This window comes from Scyliorhinus torazame, chromosome 8 (assembly GCF_047496885.1).
Source record: "Scyliorhinus torazame isolate Kashiwa2021f chromosome 8, sScyTor2.1, whole genome shotgun sequence".
Lineage (NCBI taxonomy): Eukaryota > Metazoa > Chordata > Chondrichthyes > Carcharhiniformes > Scyliorhinidae > Scyliorhinus > Scyliorhinus torazame.
In genome coordinates this window covers 235,148,324-235,161,626 of record NC_092714.1, presented here as the reverse complement: position 1 = coordinate 235,161,626, position 13,303 = coordinate 235,148,324, and the positions used below count along the sequence as shown (strand labels likewise).

The following is a 13,303-nucleotide window of genomic DNA, read 5'->3' as shown; positions in this document are numbered from 1 at the left end:
AAACCAGATGATAGGAATTTAATCCTGTATGAGTCGTCTGCCACTGAATTTTGCCGCCACATTTTAAACAACATACTAAAAGATGTTCTCATGTTTTCATATTGGAATATAGTGCTACCACGATAGGCCTGTTACAAATTGGAGTTGTTTAATTAAAATACTTCCATTTTCATTGTGATATTAGTAATTTAAATCCATTAATACAAACTTGCACAATCTTAAACAAAGAACATTTATGTAAAACACCATTGAAAAGTTTGATTAAGAACAGTCTCACTCCAGAACAAGTGACTTATGTCTTCCCATACATCCAAATCCACAGAGAGATCACACAGGGCCTACATTATTAGATATTCATAGTAACTTGCAGACATCTGAAATAATCTTGACATCAAAATAGTGGTTTTATTTTAACCAGGTTTGCAGGGTGTTGCTATGTCATTTAATAATTATTGGGGAGGAAATTATGGACATTATAACATTTGGTTTAAAATTATTTAGTACAACATTTATAATGCTCAAAGGAGTTTTGTATTGCCAGTTTGGTCTGCACTGTCAGATGCTAAAATGTGAGGAATTTGCTGCTGTGTTGAGAATATATTCTCACTGCTTTCCTGTTAAATTCATTTTGGCTAGTTCCCTCACAGTTCCTTACTGTAGAAACAAAGGTCCCTCCACACATTACACTCGAGCACAAAAGTATCTTCAAACTTTTATTTCCTTATCCCAGTGGTACCGATTGTCATCCCTAAAAGATGATAGAGCCGATGTTCTTGTGGGTTATGGGGTGCAGACAGGAAAGTGGAGCTGAGTCCGCAACCAGATCAGCCATGATCTTATTGAATGTGGAGCAGGTTTGACAGCCCGAATGGTGTACACCTAAGCCCATGTTCCTAAGCACCCCCTCAACTCGATTCCCAAGGCTTTGAGCACAAACTGCAGGCTGACATTTCAGTGCTGTATTGAGGAAGGGCTGTGCTATCAAAGATACAATTTTTCAAATGAGACAAAACAAAAGCCCTAGTTCTCCACAAACCCCCCCCCCCAAAAAAAAAATAGTTGACATGAAAGATCCCACAACACTATTCATATTCAAAGAGAAGGTGAGGGAGATCTCCGTTGTTCAAGCCAATATTTATCCCTTACATGCCCAGTTAAGTGTTGGCAGCTATCTCATTGCTGCTTGTGGAACATTTGGCTGCAATGTTTCCCCACATTATAACAATGACCATACTTCAAAAATATTTTATTAGCTGTAAAGCACTTTGGGATGTCTTCAGATTGTGAAAGATTATTTGTAAATTCAAGTCCTTTTCTTTTATTCCTCATAATTTAATTGTAATTGCAAATAACGTAACTTCCCAGCCATCCAAAAATAAGCACAATGTTCAGGTATTCTTCTAGTTCATTACAGACTTAAATGCTCCCATTCTGAATCTCCTTCATGTCTTGTAGTCTGCTCTCTCTACTTTGTTTTCTATATTTTTAGTTCCTACTAATTAGTTTCCCCATTTTGTCCCCTTTTGTATTATCACATCACCTTTATTGTAGTGCACAATGCTGTTTGCTCTCAATGTGATTTAAAGTGTTGAATATGTCCATACTCTGACTATTAAGCCTGTTCACTCCTTGCTAGCTATATTTGATTGCAAATTAATCCATTGCTGGATACTTGGTTGGACATAACCTGATTTTTATTGTTTAATATTTGGCCTGACCTTTTTTCAGGTGCTGAATGTGGAGGCATTTAGGGCCAAGGTGGGAGATGGTGGAGCAAAAAGCACCAATTTTCAAATGGTTATATTCTGTACCTGAAATATGTTGGGATTGTTTCTGATACCATCTTTCAGGCAATATATAAGTGACTCTGGCCTGCAATGGGTACTAGGCCCTTTATTGCCCTATACAAGCGAGCCTAAAGTATGTATCATGACCCCCAATACAACATTTACTCCCCCTTAAAACTGTTGAGCTGCATTAGGATGATGGATTGGTGTCTACAGCTTTCCAGAATTAAATTACACTAATTGTGCCCACCACTTTGTGCCCAAAAGCAGGTCTAAATGAGTTTCTTCTTTATTTTGTTTATTCCAAGTAGCAAAACCAATAGCTTAGATACTTCAGAATTGCCAACTAGGCTGAATCTAATCATTATGTTCTAAATTATGGGACTAGATTGCTACCACATCTAAACTAGAAATGACATACATAAAGGGTGATTTGGGGTTGAAAACACTTGCTGCAAGGAATTTGAAATACGCTAACCAATATTTCAATTCTTCTGTGTGTTTTTCCTTTGAAAATCGGCTGTGACAATCAAAAGATGTAGTGATCCCACTACGCATGTTGGAGGTGACACCATTTTGAATTTTGCAACCTGACCTCATTGTGATTTAAAAGGTGGCTGCCGTGTGATTAAGGTGAAGTAGAAACATAATTAAGATTTAATTTATCTTGAATAGGTGTAGAAAGATTAAGTTATATCCCTGCAATTCCTGGGCAGTGGAATTCTTTACAGGAATTTGCTTTCACTTTGGTAAATTCATGTGGGAACTAGGATAGAAAGGGAAACCTGGTTCTCATTCTGGATTGAGATATATGCATTTAATTACAGTGGAGCTCGCATTGAATAAAGTATTGAAACCTTTAAACAGTTGGATCTTGCTAGTATTTGATAATGTGACCATATTTGTATTCTGATGTTCACATTATGTGAAAATCTGACCAGAAATTCATTTTTCTCCTCCTCTCCCACGCCTCAAAAAGCTGCAGGTTAAAGCTACATTTATCCAGCCAGTTGTACTTGCAGCATATTTCAAACGTCAAAATCTGCTATCTCTGATCAATATCTCTTGGCGTTTCTTATCAAAATGGATAAAATGCATTGGGTCATCTCACATCTGAAATGCATTGAGCCTGAGCATGTGTTAATTATTTTGGAATTGTGTAACTTGGCAGCTATTTTAAAAGTGTACCTGTGTTGACCAGTTAACAGTGAGTAGTCATGTATTAAATGCCAATTATGAAGCAGTATTGAAGGGAGAACGTTTCTTGGGCAGAAGCAGCAGGAAACGGACTGCAGTTACAGTTCTCGGGTTGGCTGCAAGCTGAACCACACTGAATTGCTCCTCGATGTGCTTTTAACCATTATTAGTTGTGTGGCTTCTCGGTATGAAGAGACACCCGAATTGGTAGATCTCAACAGGGCTGAAAATCAACAATGAAATTACCAGGTAGGGATTTTACAAAAGCACATTTTGGTATCCTGCAGGTTGGAGGGATATAAAGTTTTTATATTGGCAGAATATTTTAAAGGAAAACTCAATTTGAGCCATCTTTTTAAGAGATATTTGAAATCCATATAACCTTGGCTCAGAAAATGTTATGCAATATATTTTACCTTCCAATGATTTTTTTTCAATAAAAATAAAGGAAATGGCAAGCGACGAGCTGAGAGAGATTCGGAAGGCCTTAACAAATGAAGCTATCAGAGAACACCAAATGGCTAAGACTAGTGGTACTGAAACTGCGCTCTTTGCTTGTGGCAAGTGCAACAAGAAGAACTGTACATATACACAGGTAAGAGTGATGTTCACATAATGAATGTTAATTAAATGTTCTGTTGTGCAGACGTTGCACAGAGGGTCTATTAAGTTGGTAGAGCAGAACTGAAACCAATTTCTTTTGGGCTACTTTTTTTGTAAGCTATAACGCGTGTGCACATTTTGCGCACTAACTTAATACCTTTGATTAAGTGACGTTTTGTGAATGCAAACAACAATTTTGTGGTTTTTTGCTACGTTTGCCTTTTGTATTGTCCATTTGCATCATAACTAAGTGAAACTGGATGAAGAAGCTGTTGGTTTACTTTTGTAAGATTTTGCATCGCCTATTTGCAAAGTTTTTAAAAGCAATTTTTTTTATTAGCGACATTTTTATTATTTCCCCCCCCCCCCCCCCCCCCCCCCCCCCACACAATTTGACATTTTTCCTCCCGCTCTATTGTTACCTCTGCTGAGGTAACGAAGCACTGCAAGGATTTAACATGGATGAAACTCCAGTATTGGGTACAATAAGGTACGCTCCTTTCTTCATGGGATCACCTGACTGGCCTTCAAAAGTCAGATAGCACATGGCTGCCTTGAAGTTCGTGTTCTGAAAATATGTTGGTAATAACGTTAGTTGAGGAAGTATTAGTTATCCTACAGCATTAGTCTTTCCTCATCTGCTGCATCCCAGGTACAGTTGCTAGCTTTTAAATTTTTTTTCGAGTAGCCAATTATTTTTCTTTTCCAATTAAGGGGCAATTTAGCGTGGCCAATCCACCTAACCAGCACATCTTTGGGTTGTGGAGGTGAAGCCCACGCAGACGTGGGGAGAATGTGCAAACTCCACACGGACAGTGACCCAGGGCTGGGATTCGAACCTGGGTCCTCAGCGCCGCAGTCCCAGTGCTAACCACTGCGCCACATGCTGCATCTTACAGTTGCTAGCTTTGAACTCTGAGCTGGCGTTTACCAGGCGTAGTGATTTGTTATCCTGGCGGAGTACCAAAAAGCCAGAGCCTCCTCTTGCTGCAACACATTCACTTTGCCAGCCATTGAATGAATTCACCAATGACCCTGCTCTGATGTTTGTCCAGTCTTTTTGCACTTTCTTGTTGACTACCACTTTGCCACATGCAGCATTTCTTAAATTCTGAACCTGCCAACACTTTATCAATATGTATGTAGTTGTACATTTAAATAGCTGCTTGCCTTTAATTTTGAGCAGCAAGTCTTTGTGGGCTGTGCACTACCAATATTCTTTGGGGCCTGTTTCCTTGTATGTCCTGTGCAAGCCCCAAGCTACTCAGGAAGCATATTTGAACAAGATCCTCAAGCTGGCTTTGCATCATCACCCTCCGGGTGAGATTTACACTAGTGTAATACTTAGTGATTTTTAGCTGGAATCACTTAAGTCAGCCCAAAAATACTTTCCCTATTAAATTGATCCATTTAGTAACCTAAGAGAGTTAGGTGCTGGCTCCTCCCATTAATTACATCATCTATCCCACTAATTTCCAGATTTTGGAGTAATTTTTTTGTCGGCGCAGGTTTGATGGGCCGATTCTGTACGATTCTATGACCTGTTTAGCTAGGTCTGAAAACAATCCTTCAAATTATTTACACTCCAGGGAACCATCCAAAATATTAACAATGTTCCATTAGCCCTTTATCTGTAACCAAGTAAGTGGTTGGAATGAATGATTATCCCACCTTTTATGACTTCATTACAGGTTTAGTATCAAAGGTAATTGTGGTCTAATATTGTTTGGGTTGTTAACCAGAACTCTTGTTACTCAAACATGAAAAAAAAATAGTTAAGACCAGTGTGAGTAAATGCAATTCGGACAATGGGGAGTAAACAATGACTTGTTGATCATGTAATTTGAGTAAATCCATGACCAGCCACGTGAACCAGGCCCTAGTTAGTTTGTTATTTATTTTTGATCTGTTTTTAAAAATATGCTCTAATCTTCAATGCTTTAAACAAGGCCAATATTAGGCTATTAAAATATTTTAAAGATATTTTTATGGCGAAGCAATGATAGATTTGCTAGCTTATTCTCAATTCGCATTTGTAAATAAAGGTCTGTTGAAAGTTGAATAACACCCCCGGGAAATGCCTTTAGATATATGCAGGTGAGGGCTTTTGTGAGGCGACAGGTGAGGGAATTTCCGTTGCTCCCGGCACAAGAAGTTCAAGATAGGGTGATCTCGGGTGTATGGGTCGGGGAGGGCAAGGTGTCGGAAATACACCAGGAGTTGAAAGAAGAGGGGGAAGCGCTGGTAGAAGAGTTGAAGGGTAAATGGGAGGAGGAGCTGGGGGAGGAGATCGAGGAAAGTCTGTGGCCTGATGCCCTAGGTAGGGTTAATTCCTCCTCCTCGTGTGCCAGGCTCAGCCTGATACAATTTAAGGTGGTCCACAGAGCGCACTTGACGGGGGCGAGGTTGAGTAGGTTCTTTGGGGTAGAGGACAGATGTGGAAGGTGCTCAGGGAGCCCGGCGAACCATGTTCATATGTTTTGGTCATGCCCGGCACTGGAGGGGTTCTGGAGAGGAGTGGCGGGAGCAATATTTCAGGTGGTGAAAGTTCGGGTCAAGCCAAGCTGGGGGCTAGCAATATTTGGAGTAGTGGACGAACCGGGAGTGCAGGAGGCGAAAGAGGCCGGCATTCTGGCCTTTGCGTCCCTAGTAGCCCGGCAAAGGATCTTGCTAATGTGGAAGGAGGCGAAGCCCCCCAGCCTGGAGGCCTGGATAAATGATATGGCTGGGTTCATAAAGTTGGAGAGGATTAAGTTCGCCTTGAGAGGGTCTGCGCAGGGGTTCTACAGGCGGTGGCAACCGTTCCTAGATTATCTCGCGGAGCTTTAGAGGAAGGTCGGTCAGCAGCAGCAGCAACCTTGGGGGGGGGGGGAAGGGGGGGAAACGTCCTGCGAGGGGAGGGGGAGGGGGCGGGGAAAGGGGGGACTGCCTGGGAGGGTGGATGAGCAAGAGGTAACATGAAGGGTTGGGGAAACTGGCACGTATGGGTGAGGGCCAGTGTACAGAGCTGTGTAAATATATCACTTTGCCATGTATATATCTTGCTCTGCGCGATTTCTCGTTTTTTTTTTGTTATGGGGGGGGGAGGGATTATTGTTTGTAAGGGAGAAAAATTGTGTTAAAAAACTTTTTAAAAAGAAAGTTGAATAACACTACTTAAATAAGCTGCCATTCTTTGATAGGTATCTGTGCGATTTTTCCTTCCCTCTTCAGTTCATTCTTGCCTATGTAGGGCAGGCCTTACTATGAAGTAGGCAAGATCCCAACAGAGCATTGTTTTTTAACAATACAAAATTTACATACAGTGATTGCAATTCACAACTTTAACAAGTAACAACTGCATTGATCTGTTGAGTTTTATCTTGCACAAGAATTGCAATGTTCCAATTATAAAAAGACAAATTTATGATGTAACCTTCTCTCTTTCTCCAGGTTCAAACAAGGAGTGCTGATGAACCCATGACTACATTTGTTTTTTGCAATGAATGTGGTAACAGATGGAAGGTACATGTTCATGTTGTAGTGAAATAATTTTGTAAAATATGTGGAACAACAGTAGTGTTTTATTAGAGCTCTCTGAGTAATTGATTGACATAACATTATGCCATACCAAGGAGGATCCAAGTGCCATATTCACTAAATTAGCTGATCTCAACTGAGTGGATGCTAAAATTGACTTTGGAATCCTAGGCTAAAATTCAGTGCAGAATCCTTCTATCTAAGAAAAGCACACATCTAATAGGTGCTGGCTGCGGCAGAGTTTTGATGTCTTTCGTGGTGGAGTAACCTGCTTGATACACTTTAGCCATAAACGGGAAGAGTAACTACTTGCCCACAGTTTAATACATTAAACAAATGCTATTAAGAGGTGAGAAAAGAGATGGGGAGGTGGAGGAAAAATCGAGTTTTAAAAAGTGCGAAAGATAAGATTTGACCTGTTTTGCATGTGTTAAGCCATTTGTTACTGAGTAGCTTTTGGTTCTGATCACGATGACCCCAAACAATGTTATCATGCCATTGTTTTGTTTCATGACTTTTGGTAATGAGAGATATTCTTAGTATTTAGAAAATGTTTCAGATGTGGACTGTTTAAAACATTATGAAAAACAATAAACCTCTCCATGGTGTTCCTTACATAGAATGGAATGCTATAGTGATGCTATTCAGCAGTTAACTTTGAGCTGTATATGTACAGGTGACATCCAAGGATTGATCCTTGGCCCCCTCCTATTTCTCAGCTACATACTGCCCCTTGATTACATCATTCAAAAGCACAGCATTAATTTCACATGCATGCCGACAATACCCAGCTCTATCTCGCCACCACTGACTTGACTCCTCTACTGTTGCTAAATTGACTGCTTATCTGACATCCAGGCCTGGGTGAGCAGAAATTTCCTCCAATTAAATATTAGGGAGACTGGAGCCATTGTTTTCAATCCCTGCTCCTAACTTTGTTTCCTAGCTACTGATGACCTCCCTCTCCCTGGCAACAGTCTGAGATGAAGTTGGATTAAGTCGGTCTGTTCACACTATTGGTATCACATTTGACCCTGAGATGAGCTTCTGACCTCCTATTTGTGCCATCACTGAAATGACCATTTCCATCTCGGCAGCATTACCTGATTTCACTCTGATCTCTTCACCTGCTGCTGAAGCCCTCATTTATGCCTTTGTTACCTCTAGATCTGATTATTCCAATACACTCCTTCCTGGTCTTCCACATTCTACCCTCTGTAAACTTGAGGATGTCCAAAACTCTGCTACCGATATCTTAACTCTCAACAAGTCCCATTTCCCTTTAATCCTGTGCTTACATTGGCTCCTGGGCAAGCAATATTTTGGTCATTCTTGTTTTCAAATCCCTCCATTGCCTCTGCCCTTCCAATCTCTATAATTTATTGCAACCCCACAATCCTCCTAAGATATCTTTTGCACATCCCCAATTTTAATTGCTCCACCATTGGTGGCTGTCTTCTGTTGGCTGGGCTCTACAGTACCCACCCTTCCCCTCTATCACACGTTTCTCTTTGAAGGCACTCCTTAAAACCTACCTGTTTGACCAAGCTTTGCTCAACTGACCTCATGTCTCTATGTAGTTTGGTGTAATACTTTGTTTTACAGTGATCCCAAGAAATATCTTGGGACATTTTGTTATGTTAAAATGCATCATATAAATATAAGTTTGTTATGTTAAAAGGCATCGTATAAATACAAGTTATTGTTGCTGCTGAAGTGTCAGTGTTGCCCTTTTTAAGGTTATAAATTCCAGATAATAAAATTAGTCAGCTTTTCACGACGGTCAGTTGAGATGCTTCCGATGTTCCAGCTTTACTAGTTTGTGGCTGGAGGGGGATGCTTTGGGGTTGGGTATGTTACAAACCCAATATGACATTTGAGAGGGCCGAGATATTTGAAGCCTAGTTCGGGACACATCAGTATTTGGACATCTAAGTTGCGAGTGTCCGGCTGCAGCTCATGCTGCCATGAAAATTTAGAAAGCTATTTCACACAGTCAGCCAGTCAAGACCTGGGGTGAGGACCAAATGGCAGCGGGAGGATGGGGAAGAGATTCATCCGTGCATCCCTTGCCTGCCAAATTTTGGATGCTCCCATTCTTGGCCATGATATATTATGAACTATGGAACTTAAATGTTAGGATGCAGGTGGGTTGTACAATTTTTACAAATATTACCCCCTTTATAATTTTCCCCCCCCCACACACCCAATCGGTGGAAGAGGGTTGGGGCACAGTTAAAAATGTGAAGACGGCGATTGTATCCCCAACCAATGTAGCACCTGTATTCATTTTCATGAAGATAGATTTTATGTGGTTGGCATTTAGGACCCTGATTTAACAATTGCTGTGCAGTTGCAAGGGACTGAGCTGCAGGCTCAGGAAGGTACATTGGGAATCCTTTGCCCCCATCCCCCGCCGATCATGACCTTCTGACAAATTCAATCCCTAACTCTCCTGTGATCAATGACCCCATCCCCAATGTTTCCCAGCTGCATCATCCTACCGCTGGATTTCCCACCTGCTAGCCGTCACTTTGGCTGGCTGCTGAGCAGAAAACAGGAACAAAATATTGCGATCATGTCCTATCATTAAATTCAGCACAATCTCGGTGTTCCTGGCCTTTCCCCATTTCATCAGCAAACTCCATATGTCATAAATATTGGAGGCTTGAAGTTTTTAAATGTTGGCTTGGCGAAGATGGAAATCATTGGAACAAAACAAATTCAGATAAAAATATTTAGAATATAAACTTGGTATGTTGAGGACTGAAATTAGTTTGGTGTTTGGGGGCAAATTTGTGGTCCGGCAGAGTGCAGAATGAGCAGCAGTGTGGTGTAGTTTTTTGTAATTGAGTTGGTCAGTGGTTCCATGATGCCGGCTGACATTACGGTGCAGAATCAGATGCAGTTCTTGGGAAGGCTGTTGCCCATTTGACGAAGCAGGAGAAAATGTGCTAAGGCCTGTGGGGAAAGCAGGAGTGGGAGAGCGAGAGAGGCATTATGACTAGAAGTTGGGAAAGCAGCAAGAGTCCAATGACTGGTTGAAAAGGAACAGAGGAAACTGGCAATTTGGATGTAGCCATAGAAATAGTGGTAAGAACCAATTTTAAAATTCTGCCACTGGGAAAAATAAGTGTGAGAAGCATTTGACAGAATGTAAGATGGTTGTCAGGTCACGGCAAGAGCTCAATACTACTTCTAATGCCTTGCTTGAGCCAATAATTTATCTGGTTCTCTTCCACCTGAACCAGAGCTCCTGTCTGATGTCATGCACCAGCCTGTCAATTCTGACTTCCCTGCACCAGATGACCCTGCTCCCTTTGTGAATCAAATCCACCTGCCACCAAGTAAAGTTGAAGTAAGCGCATTAAAGAATCTGAAGCCAGTTTTCAGGTCATGGGGGTCTCTGAATAAAGGTTTATTAAATTACTGGGCAAATACTTGGAACAGGAATGTGAGCAGTCAGACTGAATATTTACCCCTTTTATTTGAGTACTCCATTTCATTATTTTTGACCGAGCACTTAAAAATGATGAACGCACCAAAGGGCATAGCATTCATTGATCAAAACATGAGATTATTTCCTTCTGATGTGTTGAGTAGGACCAAGTGGGAGGTGGGTCTGGAGGTTTAATTGTTAGGCTCAGCCAATGCAAGAAATATGTGCATTAGAATAAATTAGGAGTTGCGGCTAACATAGCCATGATTAGGAAGTGGTTGGTGTGTGTGTGGTGGTGGGGGGGGGGGGGGGGGGTCGGCATGGGTGCGTATGGAGGTGGCTTCATGCAAGGGCACAAGTTTGGGGGTGCTGATAACTGCGCCTCTGTCGTTCCCGCCGGTGCGGTACTCCACCAGCCCCGAAGTGGTGGCGGCCCTGAGAGTCTGGGGGCAATGGAGGAGATATGTGGGAGCATCGGTCTGGTCCCCAATCTGCAATAATCACCGGTTTGCCCCGGGGAGCATGGATGGGAGGTTCCGAATATGGCGGAGAGTGGGGATTGAGAGGAGGGGGACTTGTTTATAGAGGGGAGCTTTCCGAGTATGAGGGCGCTGGAGAAGAAGTTTGCATTGGTGAGGGGAAACTAGTTTAGATATCTGCAGGTGCGGGACTTTCTGCATAGACTGGTATCAACCTTCCCACTCCTGCCGCTAAGGGGAATTCATGACAGGGTAGTTTCCAGAGGATGGGTAGGAGAGGGGAGCGTCTCTTGACATTTACAAGGAACTTATGGGATCGGACGAGACGCAGACTGAGGAGCTGAAGCGCAAGTGGGAGGAGGAGCTGGGAGGAGAGATAGAGGATGGTCTATGGGCGGACGTGTTGAGTAGAGTCAAGGCGACCGCAACATGTGCCAGGCTCAGCCTGATTCAATTCAAGGTCGTTCACTGGGCCCACATGACAGTGGCCCGGATGAGCAGATTCTTTGGGATGGAAGACAGGTGTGCAAAATGTGCGGGAGGACCAGCGAACCATGTCCACATGTTCTGGGCATGTCCAAAGCTTAGGGGATTTTGGCAGGTGTTTGCTAATTTCATGTCCAAGGTATTAAAAACAAGGGTGGCATTGAATCCAGAGGTGGCGATTTTCGGGATGTCGCAAGATCCGGGAATCCAGGAGGAGAAAGAGGCAGATGTTCTGGCCTTTGCTTACCTGGTAGCCCGGAGACGGATACTATTAGCTTGGAGGGACTCGAGGCCCCCGAAGTCGGAGACCTGGTTATCTGACATGGCTAGCTTTCTCTGTTTGGAGAAAATGAAGTTCGCCTTGAGATGGTCACTGTTAGGGTTCACCCGGAGGTGGCAACCATTCATCGACTTCTTCACGGAAAATTAATCGTCAGCAGAGGGGGGGGGGGGGGTTAGGTTAGCATAGATTAGAGGGTTAATTAATGGTGGGACCTGTTAGGGAGGGAGGTGATATTTGCACTATGTTTATAGTCTCCTGTATACTGTTTATATTGCTGCTGTTACAGTGCCAAAAAATACCTCAATAAAATGTTTATTATAAAAAAAGAATAAATTGGGAGTCCAATTAAGTGTGATGAAGAGTTCAACTGGCATGTTACAGGAAATCTGCACTGTACACAAGACTAAATAAATTCAAACATTTAAATCTGATCTAGTTTTGCATACAATGTTTATGAATTTATTGAATGTGTGAAGCACTACCTAACCATGATCTGTATTTTTTTCAGTTCTGTTAATAAGTATTCAGATGACCACTGTTGGTAGATGCAGCTGGACCAATATATGAAGTACCTAAATTATAAAGGATCATCATGTATATTAAACCTCTCATTTTGTTACATATATTGCTGTAAAATAAATAATCTTTGCAAGTATTCCTTTAAAACGTATTATATCCTAACTGAGAGTCTTTGTTAATTAATGCATTGTACGGTACGACAGGTTGCATTGCACTTCAATGTGTTTTAAGACAGGGTTTTGATAATAAAATGATATTGCTAGGATGGATTGGATATATTGAGATCATTTTTAATTAAAGTGTGATGATTGTCCACAGCAACCCATTGCTTCCATTTATGTAAAATTCTGTTTCTTTTTACATTTCGTACTGAAGTTGTGAAAACCTTGAAATAAAAAATAATGTTTTTCAAAAAATCAATAGTTGCCACTGTCGTTCCTAGTATAGTTGATCTTACACCAAGAAGTATCAACTTTATATGCATTATGAAATATACTTTGGAGGAGGGGTGATCACTGAAGGTTTTCTTTTGTATAGTTTGTCTTCTGGTTTAAAAAAAAAAGCCCCAAACTTGACATTGAAGCAGATTAATTTTCTTCAGTTCTCCATATGCCATGACTATTAAAACTGCCTTAAAACAAAGAACATTTTGGGTATGGTGGGATGCCTCAATGCATTTCCAAAGTTTGGAACTTAACAGATAATTAAGTATTTTGGCAACTATTAAGTATTTTGGCAACTAATTCTTGTACAAGAGACATTACTGTCAGAACTGTATTTTTGGCTTTCGACTTTGAGACGATAGGTGTGACTTTTCAATGTTGCGCCAGGACGCCTAGTTGGCTCTGCCATGGAGCTGGGCCTGAGGGGAGGGGGGGGCATGCCCATGAAAGAGGGGTATGAAGAGTGGGGGGGGTGAAACAGACATATGATGGGGCAGGGGTGAAAGGGGGGTCCTAAAGGTGGGGAGGACCTCAGTGACCCCATAGCA

At 41.7% G+C, this 13,303-nt stretch overlaps 1 protein-coding gene across 3 annotated transcripts in view; it reads left to right on the top strand.

Annotated features, from left to right (window-relative positions):
• Nucleotides 1-12,732, top strand: part of LOC140428464 (transcription elongation factor A protein 1-like) — a 67,060-nt gene extending 54,328 nt beyond the window's left edge. Inside the window, exons 8-10 of one of the 3 annotated variants that reach the window (XM_072514956.1) lie at nt 3,433-3,579; nt 7,020-7,091; nt 12,302-12,732. In XM_072514956.1, the coding sequence (XP_072371057.1) occupies nt 3,433-3,579; nt 7,020-7,091; nt 12,302-12,310 (228 nt within the window). In that variant the 3' untranslated portion in view covers nt 12,311-12,732. Of the gene's footprint in view, nt 1-3,432; nt 3,580-7,019; nt 7,092-10,357; nt 10,804-12,301 lie in introns of those variants that run through there. The other 2 variants (XM_072514958.1, XM_072514959.1) reach the window with 2 other exon arrangements.
• Nucleotides 12,733-13,303: the final 571 nt, after the last annotated feature.